This window comes from Papio anubis, chromosome 1 (genome assembly GCF_008728515.1).
Source record: "Papio anubis isolate 15944 chromosome 1, Panubis1.0, whole genome shotgun sequence".
NCBI classification, from domain to species: domain Eukaryota; kingdom Metazoa; phylum Chordata; class Mammalia; order Primates; family Cercopithecidae; genus Papio; species Papio anubis.
In genome coordinates this window covers 1,307,536-1,324,935 of record NC_044976.1, presented here as the reverse complement: position 1 = coordinate 1,324,935, position 17,400 = coordinate 1,307,536, and the positions used below count along the sequence as shown (strand labels likewise).

General features: G+C 60.8%; 1 protein-coding gene across 2 annotated transcripts in view; it reads right to left on the bottom strand.

Moving 5' to 3' along the window:
* SKI (SKI proto-oncogene) overlaps positions 1 to 11,525 on the bottom strand; it is an 83,567-nt gene extending 72,042 nt beyond the window's left edge. For both annotated transcript variants that reach the window (XM_031663713.1, XM_031663716.1), the window contains exon 1: positions 10,485 to 11,525. In XM_031663713.1, coding sequence (XP_031519573.1) covers positions 10,485 to 11,453 — 969 coding nt within the window. In that variant the 5' untranslated portion in view covers positions 11,454 to 11,525. The remainder of the gene's footprint in view (positions 1 to 10,484) is intronic.
* Between the last annotated feature and the right edge of the window lie 5,875 nt (positions 11,526 to 17,400).

Genomic DNA, 17,400 nt, shown 5'->3' with positions numbered 1-17,400 from the left:
TCCTGGCCACCTTCCTCAGCACCTGGGGCCACACCTCACTGAGCAAACCAGAACAAGGGACCCCACAGGCACTCCTGAGAGAAAACAGGTCCTTCTTTATCTACAGTCCATTAAAATACCAAAGAAATCACAATTTCAATAACGATGTTTAGATGGGAAAACAAAAAGCCCATCTACACCAGAAGCATCGAGCTCAGTCAGGGAGCTGAACAGGGGTGGGGGCACCGAAGTTCCACGGACCCACAAAGGAGGCAGCTGAAGCAGCAGTGGGGAACTGAAGCAAACCTACACCCAGTGCAAGGAGCCACAAAGAGCCGGCTGCACCACTGCCCAGACACACCGGGACGCCCCGGAGGGCGGCATGAGCCTAGACACAGGCCTCACCCAGCCCCGGAGCTGTGAAAGCTGCTCTGAGAAGCCTCCCATTGGCCAGGAAAGACTTCAAAGTGAGGGGTTCTCCCCTCTCCCAAACTGAACTGTGAACCCCAAGACCCACACACAGCCATCCACAGCCAGCCGCCAGCATCACCAGGGAGCCCGCCACCTGGACCAGGCCCTCGCCACCGCACACCCCGCGGGTCCCCGGCATCACCAGGGAGCCCACCACCTTGGACCAGGCCCTCGCCACCGCACACCCTGCAGGTCCCTGGCATGCAGGCTGTCCAGGTCGAAACCCTTCCTGATTCCATTCAGGTCCGGGATGTGTCCCCAGACACAGGTGCCGCCATCGGCTACACCCACATGCGAAGAGGGTTCGCCCGTTCCCCCAAGGGGAGCTCAAGACCACGCGAGAGGCAGGTCCCCACCCCAGCCAGTGACAAGGAAGACACTGAGCCCGGCTTGACTCAAAGAGCCACACAGAGGCAACCCAGGGGGTTTACCTTGTTTTCACAGTTTAACGAGCTTTATAAATTAAGACAAAACCCACTGGGGTCAGGCAAGCTGGGCGACACTCACTGCATCCAAGAATGTTAACAAAAATCACAGTTTTGATAGCTCTGCAAAAAAAAACTTAGCAAATTTACAACAAAACTGTCAAGTAATTAAGGCAAGGCACTTCACACATGAACTTAAACTGCTAATTAAAATCCCCTCGCTTAATTGACTACATTTGCATATCATTCAACTTGGGAGTATAATTTTTTTAATGGTTTGGGCAACAGGGTTGTAGCCAGGAAATGCGGAGGCAGCAGGTGAGGCAGAGCGAAGGCCCTGCCAACGGCACAACCCGGAGCACCAGGCAGGTGGCCGGGGACCGTGCCAGGCCGGGTCCCCACCTCCCTCCAGGTCCACACGGGTGTCCAGGGAGGAAGCAGCTGAGATCTCACAGACGTCACAGCAGCTGTGGAGGTCCTGGGTGTCCCTAACCCAGAAGGCAGCCTGGGGAAGGCTTCAGTGCAAGCACACAGAATACCCCCCTCCCCAGGGTGGCCCGGCCCACTGACAGCCCAGGTTCTGTATACAGCTCTCACTCGGTGAGCGCCAGTCCACAGGACACGGGCCGCGGCGCAGGTGGCCTCGGTGGACGTGCACACCTTCGGCACCACACACGCAGTGTCCACAGCTCCGCAGAGGGTGGTTCAGCTGCCCTGTCCAGTGTGCTCCTCCTCCCGCCTGGACCAGGAGTCAGAGTCCAGACCCCACGCTCACCCTCACCAGGCAGGCAGGAGTCCCTCTCTCTGGGGCCCCAGGCTTGTGCCACCTCTGCAGAGGGAAGTCTCAAGGCTGGGAGTGCCTGGTCCCCATCCTCAGGCGTCAGAGCCTGTCAGGGCCAGGGAGGCAGAGCACCCTGTGCCCAGAGGCCCAACCGGTGCCATGGCAGGCCTGTCCTGGGTACTGTGTAGGTCCACGCAGGGCCGCCAACCTTCCAGAGCAGCACAGGGAATAGCAAGTCTAGGACGCAGAGGCCCAGCTTGGCCTAGTCGTCTGGGAAACTATAAAAAAAGAGGGCCACGGGCAGCTGGAGCTGCCATCCACTGCCATGCGGAGGCTCCTCAGGCCACAGGAGCCTGAAGGGAGGCACGGGGACAAACTGCTTCCCAAGAAAGGCTCAGGTTCTCTGAGCATGGACAATGAAGCCTAACTCCCCTCAGACAGACCTCCAGGGCCAGCTGTGAGGGTGAGGGAGGGAGTCAAGGATGCCTGCCCTGGCATTGCCTGGACCATGGGCAGCCATACCAGGCGGGGACCTGGGGCTGCCATAGCCCAGTGCCTGACAAAGAGAAGCCTTTGACAGCACCAGGCGAGAGGGCACCGGGAGAGACGCCCGCCACGAGAGGGTGATCAGCCTATCGAGGCCCATTCGACTCGGTAAGTAACCCATCCTGGATAGGGTCAAATGGGCCAACCTCAGACCTCCCACAGAAGGTGCCAGCTCCCGGGGCTCTCAGGGATGAGGCGTTTACACGTGTTCTGCAGGACGAGCTCAGCACCCAGCCAGACTGGCCTCCATGCTAAGGACAGACATTCCCTCAACAGGGCAAGAAGGACTCAACCTATGGGCCTTATTTCCAAAAAAAGAAAGCAAGAGCATTTCTGTTTCTGGGCAAAGACGCATACTCCATAGTAAAAGCAAAAATGTTTCCACGTTACTTTCAGGACAGAGAGCCTACTACATCAGACTCTGCAACAACTGTGCACCCAATCGGCCTCCTCTCAACAGCTGGACCAGCAGTTCCCAGCAGGCAGCACCAACCAGGGCAGGGTGAGGGCGGGTCTGCAGGCTGACAGCTGCTTCTTATTCTCATCACTTACAAATTTACTCCTGGGCAGAAGAACACAATGTAATTAGCAGACACCTGGCTCTCCTGGCAATATGGTTTCCCCGGTAGAAGAAAACTGACATCAAAGGAAACACCGGCACAGCCACAGTCTTCAGGAACCACAGTAGCCAGGGAGCCCTGCAGGGAGCACCTAAGCTGCTTCAGATACAGGCAGGGCATGGACAGAGAGACAGAGGCAGCGCCAGCACCACTGGACACCTGCTGGGTGCTCCCTGCCCTCCCACCGCCCCTCACCCACTCCTGACGCACTTCCTGGTGAGGTCAGCCAGTCCCCAGGTGCCCCCATAACGGGACACGAGTTGTCGTGGAGTCACCGTCACCTCACGCAGCTCAGGGATCAGGTCTGGTTGGGAAGGGCCACACAAGAGCCCAGTTAGTGTCTTGGGTCCTGGGGTAGAACCCTCAGAACAGAGACAGATCCTCTGATTTGGGTGACGGTGTCCCCTGCCACCCATGCCCACCCTGAGGCCGCCAGCCTGAGCTGCATTTCTCTGAAATGAGCAGCACCGTGGGGCCTGCAGGAAGCCTAGAACAGGAGCTGTTTCTAAGTCAGCCACCGACATTCCAGCAGAAGCCACAGTCAGTCCAGGCAGGGCTGAGAGCTGGGAGGAGCATCAGCACTCAGCCTTACCAGCCAAGGGTAATATTCCAGCACCTTCTGAGCCCTCAACATGGAACCAGGGTAGAAGCACCCCCAGGTCAGAAGACAGTGAACCAATTTCTTCCAAAGGTGGAACAATGGCCGGCGCAGTGGCTCACGCCTGTAATCCCAACACTTTGGGAGGCTGAGGCGGGTGAATCATGAGGTCAGGAGATGGAGACCATTCTGGCTAACATGGTGAAACCCCATCTCTACTAAAATACAAAAAATTAGCCGGGCGTGGTGGTGCACGCCTGTAGTCCCAGCTACTCGGCAGGCTGAGTCAGGGGAATTGCTTGAACCCGGGAGGCGGAGGTTGCAGTGAGCCAAGATCGCGCCACTGCACTCCAGCCTGGGCGACAGAGCGAGACTCCGTCTCAAAAAAAAAAACAACAAACAAACAAAGGTGAAACAGTGAGAGAAGAAACAGCACTCCCCTTCTAACCAGAAAACGGAGCTGCCAATAAACCCTGACCGCCAATGCCTGCGAGGTCCACTGAGTCATTCAGTGAGTTATTGAATCTGGCCCCCAAACTGGGGACCCAGACGTGACCAGGCGCCCCCAACCCTAGCCCCTGAGGCCGGCAACACCACCACACACACGACAACCCCCATGGCCAGTGAGACAAGGCCCCCAGCAGAGGCAGCCCAAGAAGGCCTGACAAGGGCTGGGTGTGCTGGCCTAAGAGGCAGGCCTAGACACCCCGATTCAGCAGCTGCAGGGGCACCAAGGCAGAGCACTCCTTCCATCTTTATGAGTCAAAAAAGTAAAATCGGAGAAGACATGAACACCAAGCACCAAAGAGAATCTCGGCCGTTTCCCAGGCTCGAGCCAAAACGCCTCTCAAAGCTCCCTTTATCCGTTTCCCCCCAGACAAGAGACAGGAGCAGTACTCAAAGGAACAAGCGCTTCATGCGAAGGCCTACTAGGCGGCAGGCGGGACACAAGTTGAGGGCCACAGGCACCAGGCGCCACCACGCCACCTCCGGGCCATGGCCAACGCAGGTGCTGGGTCCATCTGGTCCTAGTCTGGATTTTACTATTGTCCCCACAATCTCATTTAAATTTCACACTCGAGTCCTGGTTCATTTTCGTAAATAAGCAGGCTCATGTGGCAGCATGTCCCCAGAGCTGGAGGCTCCCTGGGCCCCCCATCGAGGCCACCCCAGCAAGGCAGCCTGGAAAAATATCAAGTACCGCACAGCGAAACCAGCACACAGGCTCTGGGAGGCAGGACCCTTCTGGAACTCTCTCTCATATTCACAAAGCAGCAGCACCTATAGAACTATCACTTACCATGCTCCCAACCCCCGGAGAGCCAGAGCTTCCTGAGGGTCACCCGGCATGGCACCTGGTCTGCAGAGGGTAACCAGGCCTCAAGAGAACAGGTGGGACGGCGGGGGCGACCCCTCCACCCTGCAGGCCCCAGGGATGCCTTCCGTGGCAGAGCCCACTCCAGGGGCCAGGCACGATGGCTCATGCCCGTAATCCCAGCACTTTGGGAGGCCAAGGTGGGTGGATCACTTGAGGTCAGGAGTTCAAGACCAGCCTGGCCAACATGGTGAAACCCCATCTCTACTAAAAATACAAAAAAATTAACTGGGCCTGGTGGCGCACATCTGTAATCCCAGCTACACGGGAGGCTGGGGCAGGAGAATCGCTTAAACCCAGGAGACAGAGGCTGCAGCAAGCCAAGATGGCACCACTGCACTCCAGCCTGGGTAACAGAGACAGACTGTCTCAAAAAAAAAAAAAAACCCGCTCCAGACCACGAGGGTGACGGCCAGGGCACGACAGGAAGCAGCCGCCCTACCGCCCGCTCTGGAGGCCAGGTGTAAAGAGCTGGTCCCCGGGCAGCCCCCCACTCCATGACACCCTGGCCTAGTGACCACTGCTCAGGAGGGGAAGAGCCCTTAAGAGTAAGGACGGGGGCCTTCTTTTCCAGCTCTCCCAGATATTGGAGAAATAATTCACCCTCTGTATTTTGACTCAAAACAAAGAAACTTTTTAAAAACATTTCAGTTGAAACTTGCATAATTCTTCCAGTGGAGAAATCCTCCCTCAACTTTCGCAATCCTTAGAAAGAGACACATTATTGCCACAGAGAGTCCGGCCGCCGGCGTGGACACCTCCTGCCAGACAGTCAGGGCCCAGGCCCCGGAACCACCGCCTTCTCTCTGGAGGCCCTGCCGGCAGCGAAGGCCTAACCTAAGCTGGGGCTGTGGCCCCACAACCCCGCGAGACTCCAGGGCGGGGTTCGGCTCACACTTACCCCAGACTTCCTCGCACCATATCCTGTCTGCCCTCACCCAGAGACTCAGACAGCCAGCCAGCCAGACATTGCACAAATCAGCCACAGGGACGGCTGAGAAACAAGACACTGACAGAGGGAAGCTCCCCTCCGTGACCCTGCTGTCCCAGAAGGCGAGGGACCCAGCCCAGCTCCCAGAGGGGTCCCAGACAGATGGATGACAGACCGTGCGGGGAAAATGACCACTAGGTTCTGTTCCCTGCAGAAGCCACCAGGGGCAGCCGCCCATGTCCTCCCCATGCACAGCCAGCTGGGGTGGGCAGAGGTCAAGAAGCACTCTCAAGCTGCTGTCCCCCCGCCCCATGAGAAGACCCAGTAGCCGGCTGTCTTTCCAGAACCCTCACCTGGGGGGCAGACCAGCCCAAACCTACAGATCCTGGCCTTCTGCACAGGGACCAGGGCCTGCCCAGGAGCCTGACCCCAGAGCATGGCCCAAGACCACATGGAACCCCACAAAAAGCTGGAGAAAAACACTCGCAGCAGACGCTTTTTCCAAAGGAAGCCGGTGGACAAAGGGCCACATGGCCCCCAAAGTGCTCCCCGGACCTGAGGGTGTCTGGGAGGGCATAGCCCGAAACCCACACATGGCGACCTCGCTGAGTGAGGGGTGTCCCAGAGAGAAACTCCTGATGCTGTCCCTTCCTGTGATCAGTTCAGCTTAAAAGAGCAAAACACAGCTCCTCCCGAGGCCTGCCCAGCCCAGCGACCCCTTCCTGGCCTCCACCAGCACAGTCATTCCCCAGAACAGACCTCGAGACTCAAAGCTCTCAAGCCCGACCACCTGGCTGGGCACCTGCCTCAGGAAACACTGCCTGGGGCCAGGGCCAGCCATGCAGTGACACGGGTCAAAAGCCCAGCATGAGAGATCAGAAAACCCTCGTCGTGGACCCTCCACTGCGGCACACAGAGCTTCCCAACCAAGTGACCCTCAGCCCGCAGCCCACTAAGACCCACACCAGCCCACACAGAGCAAGGGCAAGCCGACTTGCAGGACTCCTGGGAACTCACACATCTGCAGGACAGAGCGACAACACTCTAACACAACCCAAATTCTCCAGTCACCAGAATGCCCAGAACGCACGTGGCAGGTGAGCAACAGCTCTCACAAAGGCAGCCCACCACCCCAGGAACAGGACCCCCGGCCCCCTCGGAGCAGAACCCCCGGCCAGAACAGGACCTCCCCAGCCCTCTTGGAACAGGACCCTCAGAGCAGAATCCCTGGCCCGGAACAGGACCCTGGCCCCCTTGAAGCAGGACCCCCAGCCCCCTTGGAGCAGGACCCTGCCATGGCCCAAGGGAGGCACCACACCGCACCACCCTGTTATCAGCCTGCAAGGAAAGCGATTGGCTGCCCAGCAAGACATTCTGCGGGACAAGGGGCCACGTCCCAGGCAGCAGGCCAAGCGGCAGCTCCAACTGCCACATTTTGTCTCCGTCTCTGACAGCTGTCTACACTGACAAAAAGATGTAGTCCAAAGGAGTCCTAGAGCTATCAGAGAACCCAAGAGGAAGGAGGCGAGCCGACCGGAAAGAAGAAAGAGCAGTGGGAGTGGGGAAGGCTCTAGTCTCTTGGCTAAGTGCTCCCAGCAGTACAATGACCCATCTGTGCCCCACCTGTACCACTCAAAACATAAAGCCCAAGATCAAGAAACAGTCCCCAGTTTACACCGAGACAGAGAGGTTAAGCAACTTGTCCAAGGTCACAAAGCCAGCGTGGAACCGAGTACGGAGGTGAGACAAGGCCCCTGTCAAGGATAGCAGCCCCAGGGTCCCTAAGAGGGGACTCGCCAAGCACCCACACAGCCCACACAGTCTTCCAAGATACAGCAGCAGGAAGCTGGCTGGGCCCGACAGCCACTGGACAGGAGCGGAGGCCTCCTCTGCAACCCCGTGATATGAGGGGGCATCTGGAGGAAGACTGTCTGCCCCTCACACTGTCACTGCACTGCCGACAGGCCAGGGACTCCGGCACAGCCGCCTTCACACGAGGCTTCCAAAGTGAAAGCTGCAGCCCCACCTCCCACTTGGTTTGGGACACGGGAACACCACTGCCCTCTCCCACCTCCCATCACGGGTAGCAGAGTGACGCTGACCCAGCCCACTCAGGCAGGAGACCCGGCCCTGGCCTGGCCACAAACACCCGGAAGGCAGTTCAGCTCCCTCCCGCTCCACAGAGCCCAAAGGCCTGCTGGGAGCAGCAACCCTGCAAAGAGGGTTCCAGTACACTCTTTGTTCCTTCAGCCCTCATCTTCGGCAGATCAAAAATATTAAAATAAGCTACAAAGGAAGTGAAGAAATCAAAACATATCCTGAGAATAAGCTGTCAAGACACGGGTGGGAGGAGCCAACGGCAGCCAGCGAGGGTGGAGGCGGGGCCTCCCAGGCCACTCCTTCTAGGAGAAGTGGGGTCTGGGCACTGCGGGTCCACGCCCACCCTGAGACCACACTCCCTTCTCATGTGTTGCCCCCCTGCACAGAGACACGCACATGGCTGTCCTAGGGAGACTTAAGGGGATCCTGCAGCCCAGAACTCCCAACCACACAGTCACAGAGCCCGGGGGCACGCACTGAGCGAGGGCAGAGTCCCTGGCTGCCACCCCACGTCAAGAACACAGAGCAGGAGGCGACACGGGCAGGATGGGTGCCCCACCCCCAGGAGCATGAGGAGAGGAAAGCCCGCAGGAGCTGGTGAACATGCAGGGAGCCAGGCGGAGGCCACCACTGCCAGGGCCAGGCTGTGGCTGCCACTCAGGCCTGGAGGACCCAGTCACTCACGCCGTAAACGTTGTCAGTACGGCTTGGGAATTCCTTTTTAATCAGTAGATGAGATTTCAGAGCTGTGCTGGGGAGGACTTCAAAAGGGAAAGGCAACTTGGAGCCATCCGCTGAGATGACCACGGGGAAAGCTTGTCTGGCCCGTCTCCATGGCAGCCCAAGGACCCCGGCGCTCACAACCGCGGGGAGGGAGAAGCCGGTGGCCTGGGCCCTGCTCTGTGTCAGCTGTGACGAAGAGGCCCTGCTGGCCACTCCAATGGCCCCCCAGCAAAGCCCAGGAAGACAGAAAGACTGCAAGCACATACATGACCCACAGTCGGACAAAAACAAACGCAGAAACACCCTGCTTAGCCGAGATCCTCTGCCGTCACCTCTGGAGACAGTGATGAGTGTGTCCCAGCAGCTCAGGCCTTGGCCACAGGTGACCCACTATGCAGCCTGCCCGAGCCCACCAACAATCCCAGCGACACGTGGCTTCCCCCAGCCATAGGCACTGACAAGGGTGCGGCCACCCCAAAAAGAAAGGCCCCAGCCCACAGGGAGCGCCATCGGACCCACCCCGGCCAACTCCCCGTGTGACACGAAGGGTCCCAGCCTGCTAGGTCTGTCTGGAGCTCTGCCACGAGCATCCTTCCCCAGCCCACAGGTCTGCAGGCAGCTGCCACCTGAGCCCTGGCCTGGCAGGGTCAGAAGTACCCCTGCACACACACACGCACGCACACACACGCACACACAGGCACACGCACCCTCCGCAGCCCCCTCCGCGCAGAGGCGACAGTCCCTCGCTTCCATCCACAGCCCCTCCTCCCCACGATCTGACACTCTGCTGGAGGGGCGCCCAGAGAAAACCGGGCTGGAGCATCTATTCACAGATTCAGAAAAAAAAAGTTTGATGCAATAGCTGAATTAATTAGGCCTCCCAAGAATAGCTGAGCCAATGCAGCATTCTGTGTGTGCAATTTAATAAGCCTGGATATTTAAAAGAAAAGTTACACATACTTGGGGAGGTATGCAACGGAAAGTTCCTGAGGACCCCACTGAGTAATTTCGGCGCCTCGTGGCCTGGGAGCTGCCCATGCCGGATCCCATAGATTCTCCAACTGGCAAACTACAAAGCCAGGCCAGCGGCCTCCCTCCCCGGCGCACCCCTCTGCGTTTCAGAAGGAGAGAAGGAAATGGGTGAGTCCAAAACAAATCCCAAGCCGCCAGTAACTCCAGCATGTGGGCCCAGGGGCCTGCTGACCAGGCCCTCAGCCGGGTGCCAAGTGGCCCTCACCCCACACGGGGCACTCTGGGATCTGGTCCCTGGCAGGCCCAGGGAGACCAACCAGCACAGTGCTGGAGCCGCCCAGTCTCAGGCCCCTGTCGCTGCAGCCTGAACACCTGGCTTCATTTTGTGTCTCTGTCCCAAAACTTCAAGGCAACAAACATGGAGCGGGAGCCAGTAACAAAACCAGGCCTCATCTCGCCCAAGCTCTGTCTCCTGGGGCCCAAGGGCAGGCAGCCCTCCGTCTTCGAGGCTGGGTGCCTTGGGGTGAGGGCAGTCACCTCCACCCCAACCCCAAGGAAGACCTGGGCCTGAGGCATCTGGCTGGGTCCCAACTGGAGCTAACTTCCCTGACCTCGGGGCAGGCCGCTTTCCCGGGAGCATAGGAGGCCTGTGCCTTCCTATCCTATCTGGGCAAAGGCTATGGGCCTGTGGGCCTTCCCCACACACCAGGCCTAGCCCCCACCCCACCGCCACAGCCCCCACTCCAGGCTCCTCCTGGAGGAAAGGGCAGGAGGGCCTTCCTACTAAACCCTCTGGCCCTGCCAAGGGGAACACTCTGAATTTCCCTAAAACAAAGCAAAGACTTGACACATGGGGCACGGCAGAAACACAGGTCCCAGCCTTTGGAGACCAGAGCCTGTGGCCCAGAAGGGTCCCCCACCGCAAGCACATCCACCCCTGCTCCCAGGCCTGGGGCCACTCACCCGGGGCACCCGCCGCTTGTACTTGTTGCCGTAGTCGAACTTCTCCTTCACGTCGTCCAGGCAGCGACCGAGGCGCGCCTGCTCCTCCTTGCCCGTGTAGTCCTGGCTCAGCAGGATGTAGGCCCGCCAGTTGGCCGAGTCGAAGCCCCAGTGGCAGGTCCGGTTCTCCAGGGCCTTGTGCGAGTGCACCACGAACTTGTGCGGCGGGTACATGAGGCGGCAGTCCAGGCACTGGATGCAGGCGGCGCTCGGGCTGCTGTAGAGCTCCGGCACCAGCAGCCCCTTACACTTGCCGAAGCACTCGTGGTACACGCGGACGCTGCGCTCGCTGAGCTCCAGGCCCAGCGCCAGGCTGGCGGCCAGCTCCTTCTTGCAGGGCGGCGGGTAGGCGCCGCCGTAGAGCAGCGCGTTGCACAGGCGCTCGGCGTCCGTCTTGGTGATGAGCCCGCACGAGGGCGCCGAGAAGGGCAGGATGCCCATGACTTTGAGGATCTCCAGCTGGTCGGCCGTGCAGCGCGAGCAGTAGATGTGGAGCTCGTCGCACACCGAGTTGATCTGCTGCAGCGAGAAGTCGCGCAGCACCGAGTTGAGGATCTGCGGCAGACACAGACGCTTCTCGCCTCCCACCACGAAGCACGAGATGGTCTCGCCTTCTAGCACGGTCTCGCAGCGCTCAGTGGAGCGATCGGACGGCATGAAGAAGGGACCGGGCAGCACGGGCGGCGGCGGCTGGATGGCGGGCAGGTGCAGCACGGGCGGCGGCTCGGTGGCTGCGGGCACCGGCGCCGGCACCGCGGCCGCGCCCGCCTCCTTGGCGCTCTCCTTCTTGTAGGCCTCCTGCGCCCAGCGCGCCGAGAAGGCGGCCGGGCCGCCCAGCGAGCTCATAGAGCTCAGGTGGAACTGCTCCAGCGTCTTCTGCAGCCCCGGGTGCGGCTGGAAGCAGCCGCGGCCGCCTGCCGCCGCCTCCATGGTGCGCTCCGGCTCCCCCGGCCGCTCCCGCTCCCGCGCGCCCGGGCCCCCCCGGCCCCCGCCGCCCCGCGCGCTCCCGGCGGCGCCCGCGGCTCCCGACTTCCGGCCGCCCCTCGCTGCCGGCTCACGGCCGATCACGGCCGCGGCCTCGCCCGGGGCGCGAAGGGGAAGGCGGGCGGGCGAAGGGGTCCCGCCGTTGAGCCCGCCGCCGCCCGGGCCCGGCGCCATCCACGCGCCTGCGCCGCGCCCGCCGCCGCCCGGGCCCCCCGCGTCCCCCCGCGCGCCCCCTGGGCTCTAGGCGCGGGCATGCCCCGGCGCGCGCCGCCAACGCTAACGCCAACGCTCGCGGCCCGCCGGGGCGCGGTGCGGCAGGTGCCGGCGCCGCGAGGCGACCGCCGCGGCGTTTGCGCCGAGGGCCTGAGAGCGGGGCGCGGGCGCGGGGCCCGCCGGGCCGTTCCCGCGGGCGCGCCGCCGCCGCCCTGCTCCTCCCACTGCGCGGCGTGCCCGCTCGGTTCCTGTCCTGAGTGGCGCTGGCCGGCCGCGCCGCGCCTGCCGCCGGCCCCTCTGGCCCGCCCGCCCGCCGAGCCTCCAGTGCAGCCCGCCCGCCTGGCTTCCGGGCGGCGGAGGCGCTCGCCCGCGGCCCTCAGAGCGCGGCGGCGGCGGCTCGGCGCTCGGCGCACATCCTTCCCGGCGGCTCTCGCCTGCTCGGACTGAGCGCCCGGCGCTGAGCTCACGCCGCCGCCGCGCCGCCCCGCCCCGCGCCGCCTGCTCCGCCCCGCGCCGGCCCCGCCCCCGCAAGCTTGTTGCGCCAGGTGTCCGCCTCAGCCCGAGCGCCAAGAATGTGGACCTGCTCCCTCAGTCACCGGCTTCCAGGAACGCGCCTCCCCTGCCTGACTTCGGCTGCGCTCGGCTCCGCTCTCGCCTGGGATCTCCGGCCACGCTCGGACCCGCCCTGCCACGACTCGGCCCTCGGCCAGGACCTGGCCCGCCGCCATGCTCGACTCCGCTCGGCCCCGCTCGGCCCCGCCCGTCGAAGGCCGCTCGGCGCGGGTGGAGGCGGAGGCGGAGGCGGCGGTGGCGCCCGGGGCCCCCCTTCCGGCCGAGGCCGCTTCCTGCGCGGCTGGGAAGGCGCCCGTCTCGCCGCCGCCGGGGCCCAGAAACCCACAGGCCCCCGCCACGACCGCAAACCAGCTGGGGGAGGCCGGGGGGCCACGCCACGCAGCCGGGGTTCTCCCAGGGTGGGACGCCACACAGCGGGGAGGCCCCGGACGCCTCTGGGGTCCCACACACTACCGGGACGCCACACGGTGACCTGGGGTACCACACACGAGGGGGACAGCGGCCACGCCCAGGGACCCCGCGCCGAGACAGGCACCGCGCCGCGTGACCCTGGCGGCGCAGCCCAGCGGCCCCCGCTGCCCCGTGGCCCGGTGGCCGAGTGTCCGCGGCTCCCGCCCGCGCCAGCCCCGCCCCGCCCCGCCCCGCCCGCCGGCCCCGGGCGGACTGTCCCTGATGCGCGGGCCAGGGGTTTCGGGCCTGAGAGGGGCGGCGTCGGGTGCCCCTGACGCGGCCGGTTTGCCAGCCACCCCGGCCAGGTGGCTTATCAGAATTTCGGTCCCGCGGGTCCCGGCGGGCAGGCCGGCGAGACCCCTGCCCTCCGCCCCAGGGCCTCGGAGCGCTGAGACGGCTTTCGGGGCCAGGTCGGCCCTCCACGCCTGGCCACGCAGTGGGAGAGACCCAAGCCCTGGCAGGGCGGGAAGCGGGAAGCCCGGGGCCCCGAAGTTGGACAGTCGGCCGGGTGGTCTCCAGGGGAGGCAGCGTCCAGCGAGGCGTGCGGGCGCGGGGACGCAATGGTCGCGGGGCTGAGGGCTCGGACTGTGCTCACCTGAGGCGGAGAGACATTCCCGACGGGCCGGGGGTGCCCAAGCTGGCCTGGGTACTGCAATGTGAGTGACCTTCAGCTGGGACCTCCTGCCCCTCACTTCCCCAGTGGAGCCTGGAACCAGCCTCAAACCAGCACTCCTGGGCGCAGTTCCTACCCTGGGGGAGCCGGCCCAGCGCCCCTGTGCAGGTCTTGGCCCGACCTGCGGCAGGGCAGGTGTCTGGAGAGGGAGCCAGGACCTACCAGCAGGTGACCCCCAGCAGGTGACCCCAGGGCAGCTCCATACTCCCTCTCTCTGCTGCCTTGGGGGTTTGTCCCCTTGTCATCACACTCCACGCCGTCCCCCGACTCTTCCCATTGACTCTGTTGGCCCCCACAATTGGAGGCCAGGCCTCTCTGTGCGTTCACACATCAGAAAGCTGGGTAAGAAGATCATTTCCTTAAAAGGGATATTTAACCCGGCAGGGTGGCTCACGCCTGTAATCCCACCACTTTGGGATGATGAGGCAGGCTCATTGCTTGAGCCCAGGGGTTCAAGACTAACCTGGGAAATATAGTGAGACCCCGTCTACCAAAAAAATATTTTTTTAAAACATTAGCCGAGGCTGAGGCCGGAGAATGGCGTGAACCCGGGAGGCAGACCTTGCAGTGAGCTGAGATCCGGCCACTGCACTCCAGCCCGGGCGACAGAGCGAGACTCCGTCTCAAAAAAAAAAAAAAGAAAAAAGAAAAAAAAAAGAAAAACATTAGCCGGGCATGGTGGCCTGCACCTGTGGTCTCAGCTACTTGGGAAGCTGAGGTGGGAAGATTGCTTGAGCCCAGAAGGTTGGGGCTGCAGGGAGCCGTGCTTGAGCCACTGCACTCCCTCCTGGGTGACAGGGACACACCCTTTTTTTGAGACAGACCCTGTCTCTGGAAAAAAAAAAAAGGCCGGGCACTGTGGCTTACCCGTGTAATCCCAGCACTTTGGGAGGCCGAGGCAGGCAGATCAGGAGGTCAGGAGATTGAGACCATCCTGGCTAACACGGTGAAACCCTGTCCCTACTAAAAATACAAAAAAATTAGCAGGGCGTGGTAGCAGCACCTGTAGTCCCAGCTACTTGGGAGGCTGAGGCAGGAGAATGGGGTAAGCCCGGGAGGTAGAGCTTGCAGTGAGCCGAGATCGCGCCACTGCACTCCAGCCTGGGCGACAGAGTAAGACTCCGTCTCAAAAAAAAACAAAAACATTCTGTCCGGTCAGGCGCGGTGGCTCACGCCTGTAATCACAACACTTTGGGAGGCCGAGGCAGGCGGAACACGAGGTCAGCAGATGGGGACCATCCTGGCTAACACAGTGAAACCCCGTCTCTGCTAAAAATACAACAAATTAGCTGGGCGTGGTGGCTGGCGCCTGTAGTCCCAGCTACTCAGGAGGCTGAGGCAGGAGAATGGTGTGAACCTGGCAGGCAGAGCTTGCAGTGAGCCGAGATGGCGCCACTGCACTCCAGCCTGAGCAACAGAGTGAGACTCCGTCTAAAGAGTTCAGACGTGTAAAAAAGATATTTAGGCCAGATGCAGTGGCTCACGCCTGTAATCCCAGCACTTTGGGAGGCCGAGGCGGATGGCTTATTTGAGATCAGGAGTTGGAGACCAGCCTGGCCAACATGGTGAAACCCCCTCTCTACTAAATATACAAAAAATAGCCAGGCGTTGTGGTGCACGCCTGTAATCCCAGCTACTCGGGAGGCTGAGGCAGGAGAATTGCTTGAACCCGGTAGGTGGAGCTTGCAGTGAGCCGAGATGGCGCCACTGCACTCCAGCCTGGGTGAAGGAGTGAGACTCTGTTTCAAAAAAAAAAAATAGGAAAGGGACTTCTTTGTTTTCCTGGAGATGGTTTCGTTGGCCCACATTTTGGACACACACACACAAAAAACAGCTAGTGTTGCACTTGAGGTTGTCACTTCCTTCCATGTAGATTTGAATTCCATACAAATTGTAACTCAAAGAAGGTGGTTGCAGCCAGGCCTGCTGGGAAGTGTCTCCAATCAAGCAGAGAATTCCTCCAGCTCCTCTGGTGGATCAGGGGCTCTGTGCAGGGCCCCTAGCATGGGCAGTGCCCACCCAGAGCCCCTGCTTCCCTCTGTGCCTCTGGCTTTGCAGGGTCCTGGCCAGGGACCACTGTCTCCAGACTGTGGACCCCTGGGAAGCAGCCATAGGCATGCAGTAGAGTGAAGGTGCGAGGACAGGTGAAGGCCTCCAGCTGGTCTCTGAAGCTACCTCCACCTCTGTGGACTCTTGAGACTTCCTTCCCCCAAGATGTCAGAGCTTCCAGAGGAAGGCACCCACACCACCCCACCAAGGGTCAGAGCAGCCACGCCTAGAGGGAGCCAGCAGGGTCCTCTTTTCTCCCTGAGCTTGGCAGGGAAGGGGCTGGGGGGTGTCTCCCACCTGCTGGCCTTCCACCCTCCAGCCCCGCCCAGCAGCTGCTCAGGCCAGTCGCCCACTCAGGCCACCATACTGACAGGCAGCGGGTCAAAGCTACAGGCACAGCCACAGCTCAGAATAGGGTGGGACGGACGTGGTGCCTGCCCAGAGGAGCCCCGGCATGCGGGTAAAGGCAGGGACCTCCCAGCTCGCTCCCTGGCCCCTGCCACGCTGACAGGCTTGGTCATGCTGACAGCTGGTCATGAGTTTGTCCACTTACTCAATGAGCTCCTACCACTGGGGACACTGGGATCGGGGTAAGGAGACCAGGTTGTGCCCTGTGTGGTTCCATTCTGGTGTGAGAGACAACAGTCAATCAACAAACCTGCTAGTACAGGAGCGAGATCCTTCAGATCCCCAAAAGGCCCGGAGTGGCTGGGGCTGGCTTTAGGCAGGGAAGGCCTCCTGGGAGGCTGGCCTTGGAGTTGAGACCCCCACCTTAAGGAGCCAGCAGTGTGGAGATAAGTTGGACAGCACTCCAGGACCAGAGAGAGGAAGACACTGGCAAAGCAAGAGGTCCCCCAAGCTTTGAGGGAACTCAGAAACCTTGGTGGGGAAATGCATTGCAGACCAGTTCTGCTCCACCCTGCCCTGCCCTGCCCTAATGCCATCCACTGTCTCCTCCTCAGGAACCAGAAGGAAGGCCTGGTAGCAGCCAGGCACAGACTACCATTGGCAAAAACATGCTCAGTTACTGGGAAAGAAACCTTCAAATGTGAAAATAAAAATTGCCCAAGTAACATCAGCTTAGTATAATTTTGTTTTGTTTTTGTTTTTGTTCGAGATAAAGTTTCGCTCTTGTTGCCCAGGTTGGAGTGCAGTGGTACGATCTTGGCTCACTGCAACCTCCATCTCCCGGGTTCAAGCGATTTTCCTGTCTCAGCCTCCCGAGTAGCTGGGATTACAGGCACCTGCCACCACGCCCAGCTAATATTTTGTATTTTTAGTAGAGACAGGGTTTCACCATGCTGGCTAGGCTGGTCTGGAACTTCTGACCTCAGGTGGTCTACCTGCCTTGGCCTCCCAAAGTGCTGGGATTACAGGCTATACCACCATGCCCAGCTGGTAGAAGTTTTAGAAAGACCTTTGTCTTACTTTGGATTCCCCCAAAAATAGGCCCTGAGACAAAGATTTTTATTTTATTTTATTTATTTATTTTTGAGATGGAGTCTCGCTGTGTCGCCCAGGTTGGAGTGCAATGGCGCGATCTTGGCTCACTGCAAGCTTCGCCTCCCAGGTTCATGCCATTCTCCTGCCTCAGCCTCCCGAGTAGCTGGGACTACAGGCGCTTGCCACCATGACTGGCTACCTTTTTTTGTATTTTTAGTAGAGACGGGGTTTCGCCATGTTGGGTAGGCTGGTCTCAAACTTCTGACCTCAGGTGATCCGCCTGCCTTGGCCTCCAAAGTGCTGAGATTACAGGCGTGAGCCACTGTGCCTGGCCTTTTATTTAATTTTTTTATTTAAAGAAATGAGATCTCACTATGTTGCCCAGGTTCGTCTTAAACTCCTGAACTCAAGTGCTCCTCCCCTCGGCCTCCCAAAGTGCTGGGATTACAGGTGTGAGCCACCGTGCCCAGACAAGACAAAGATTTGAGTTCG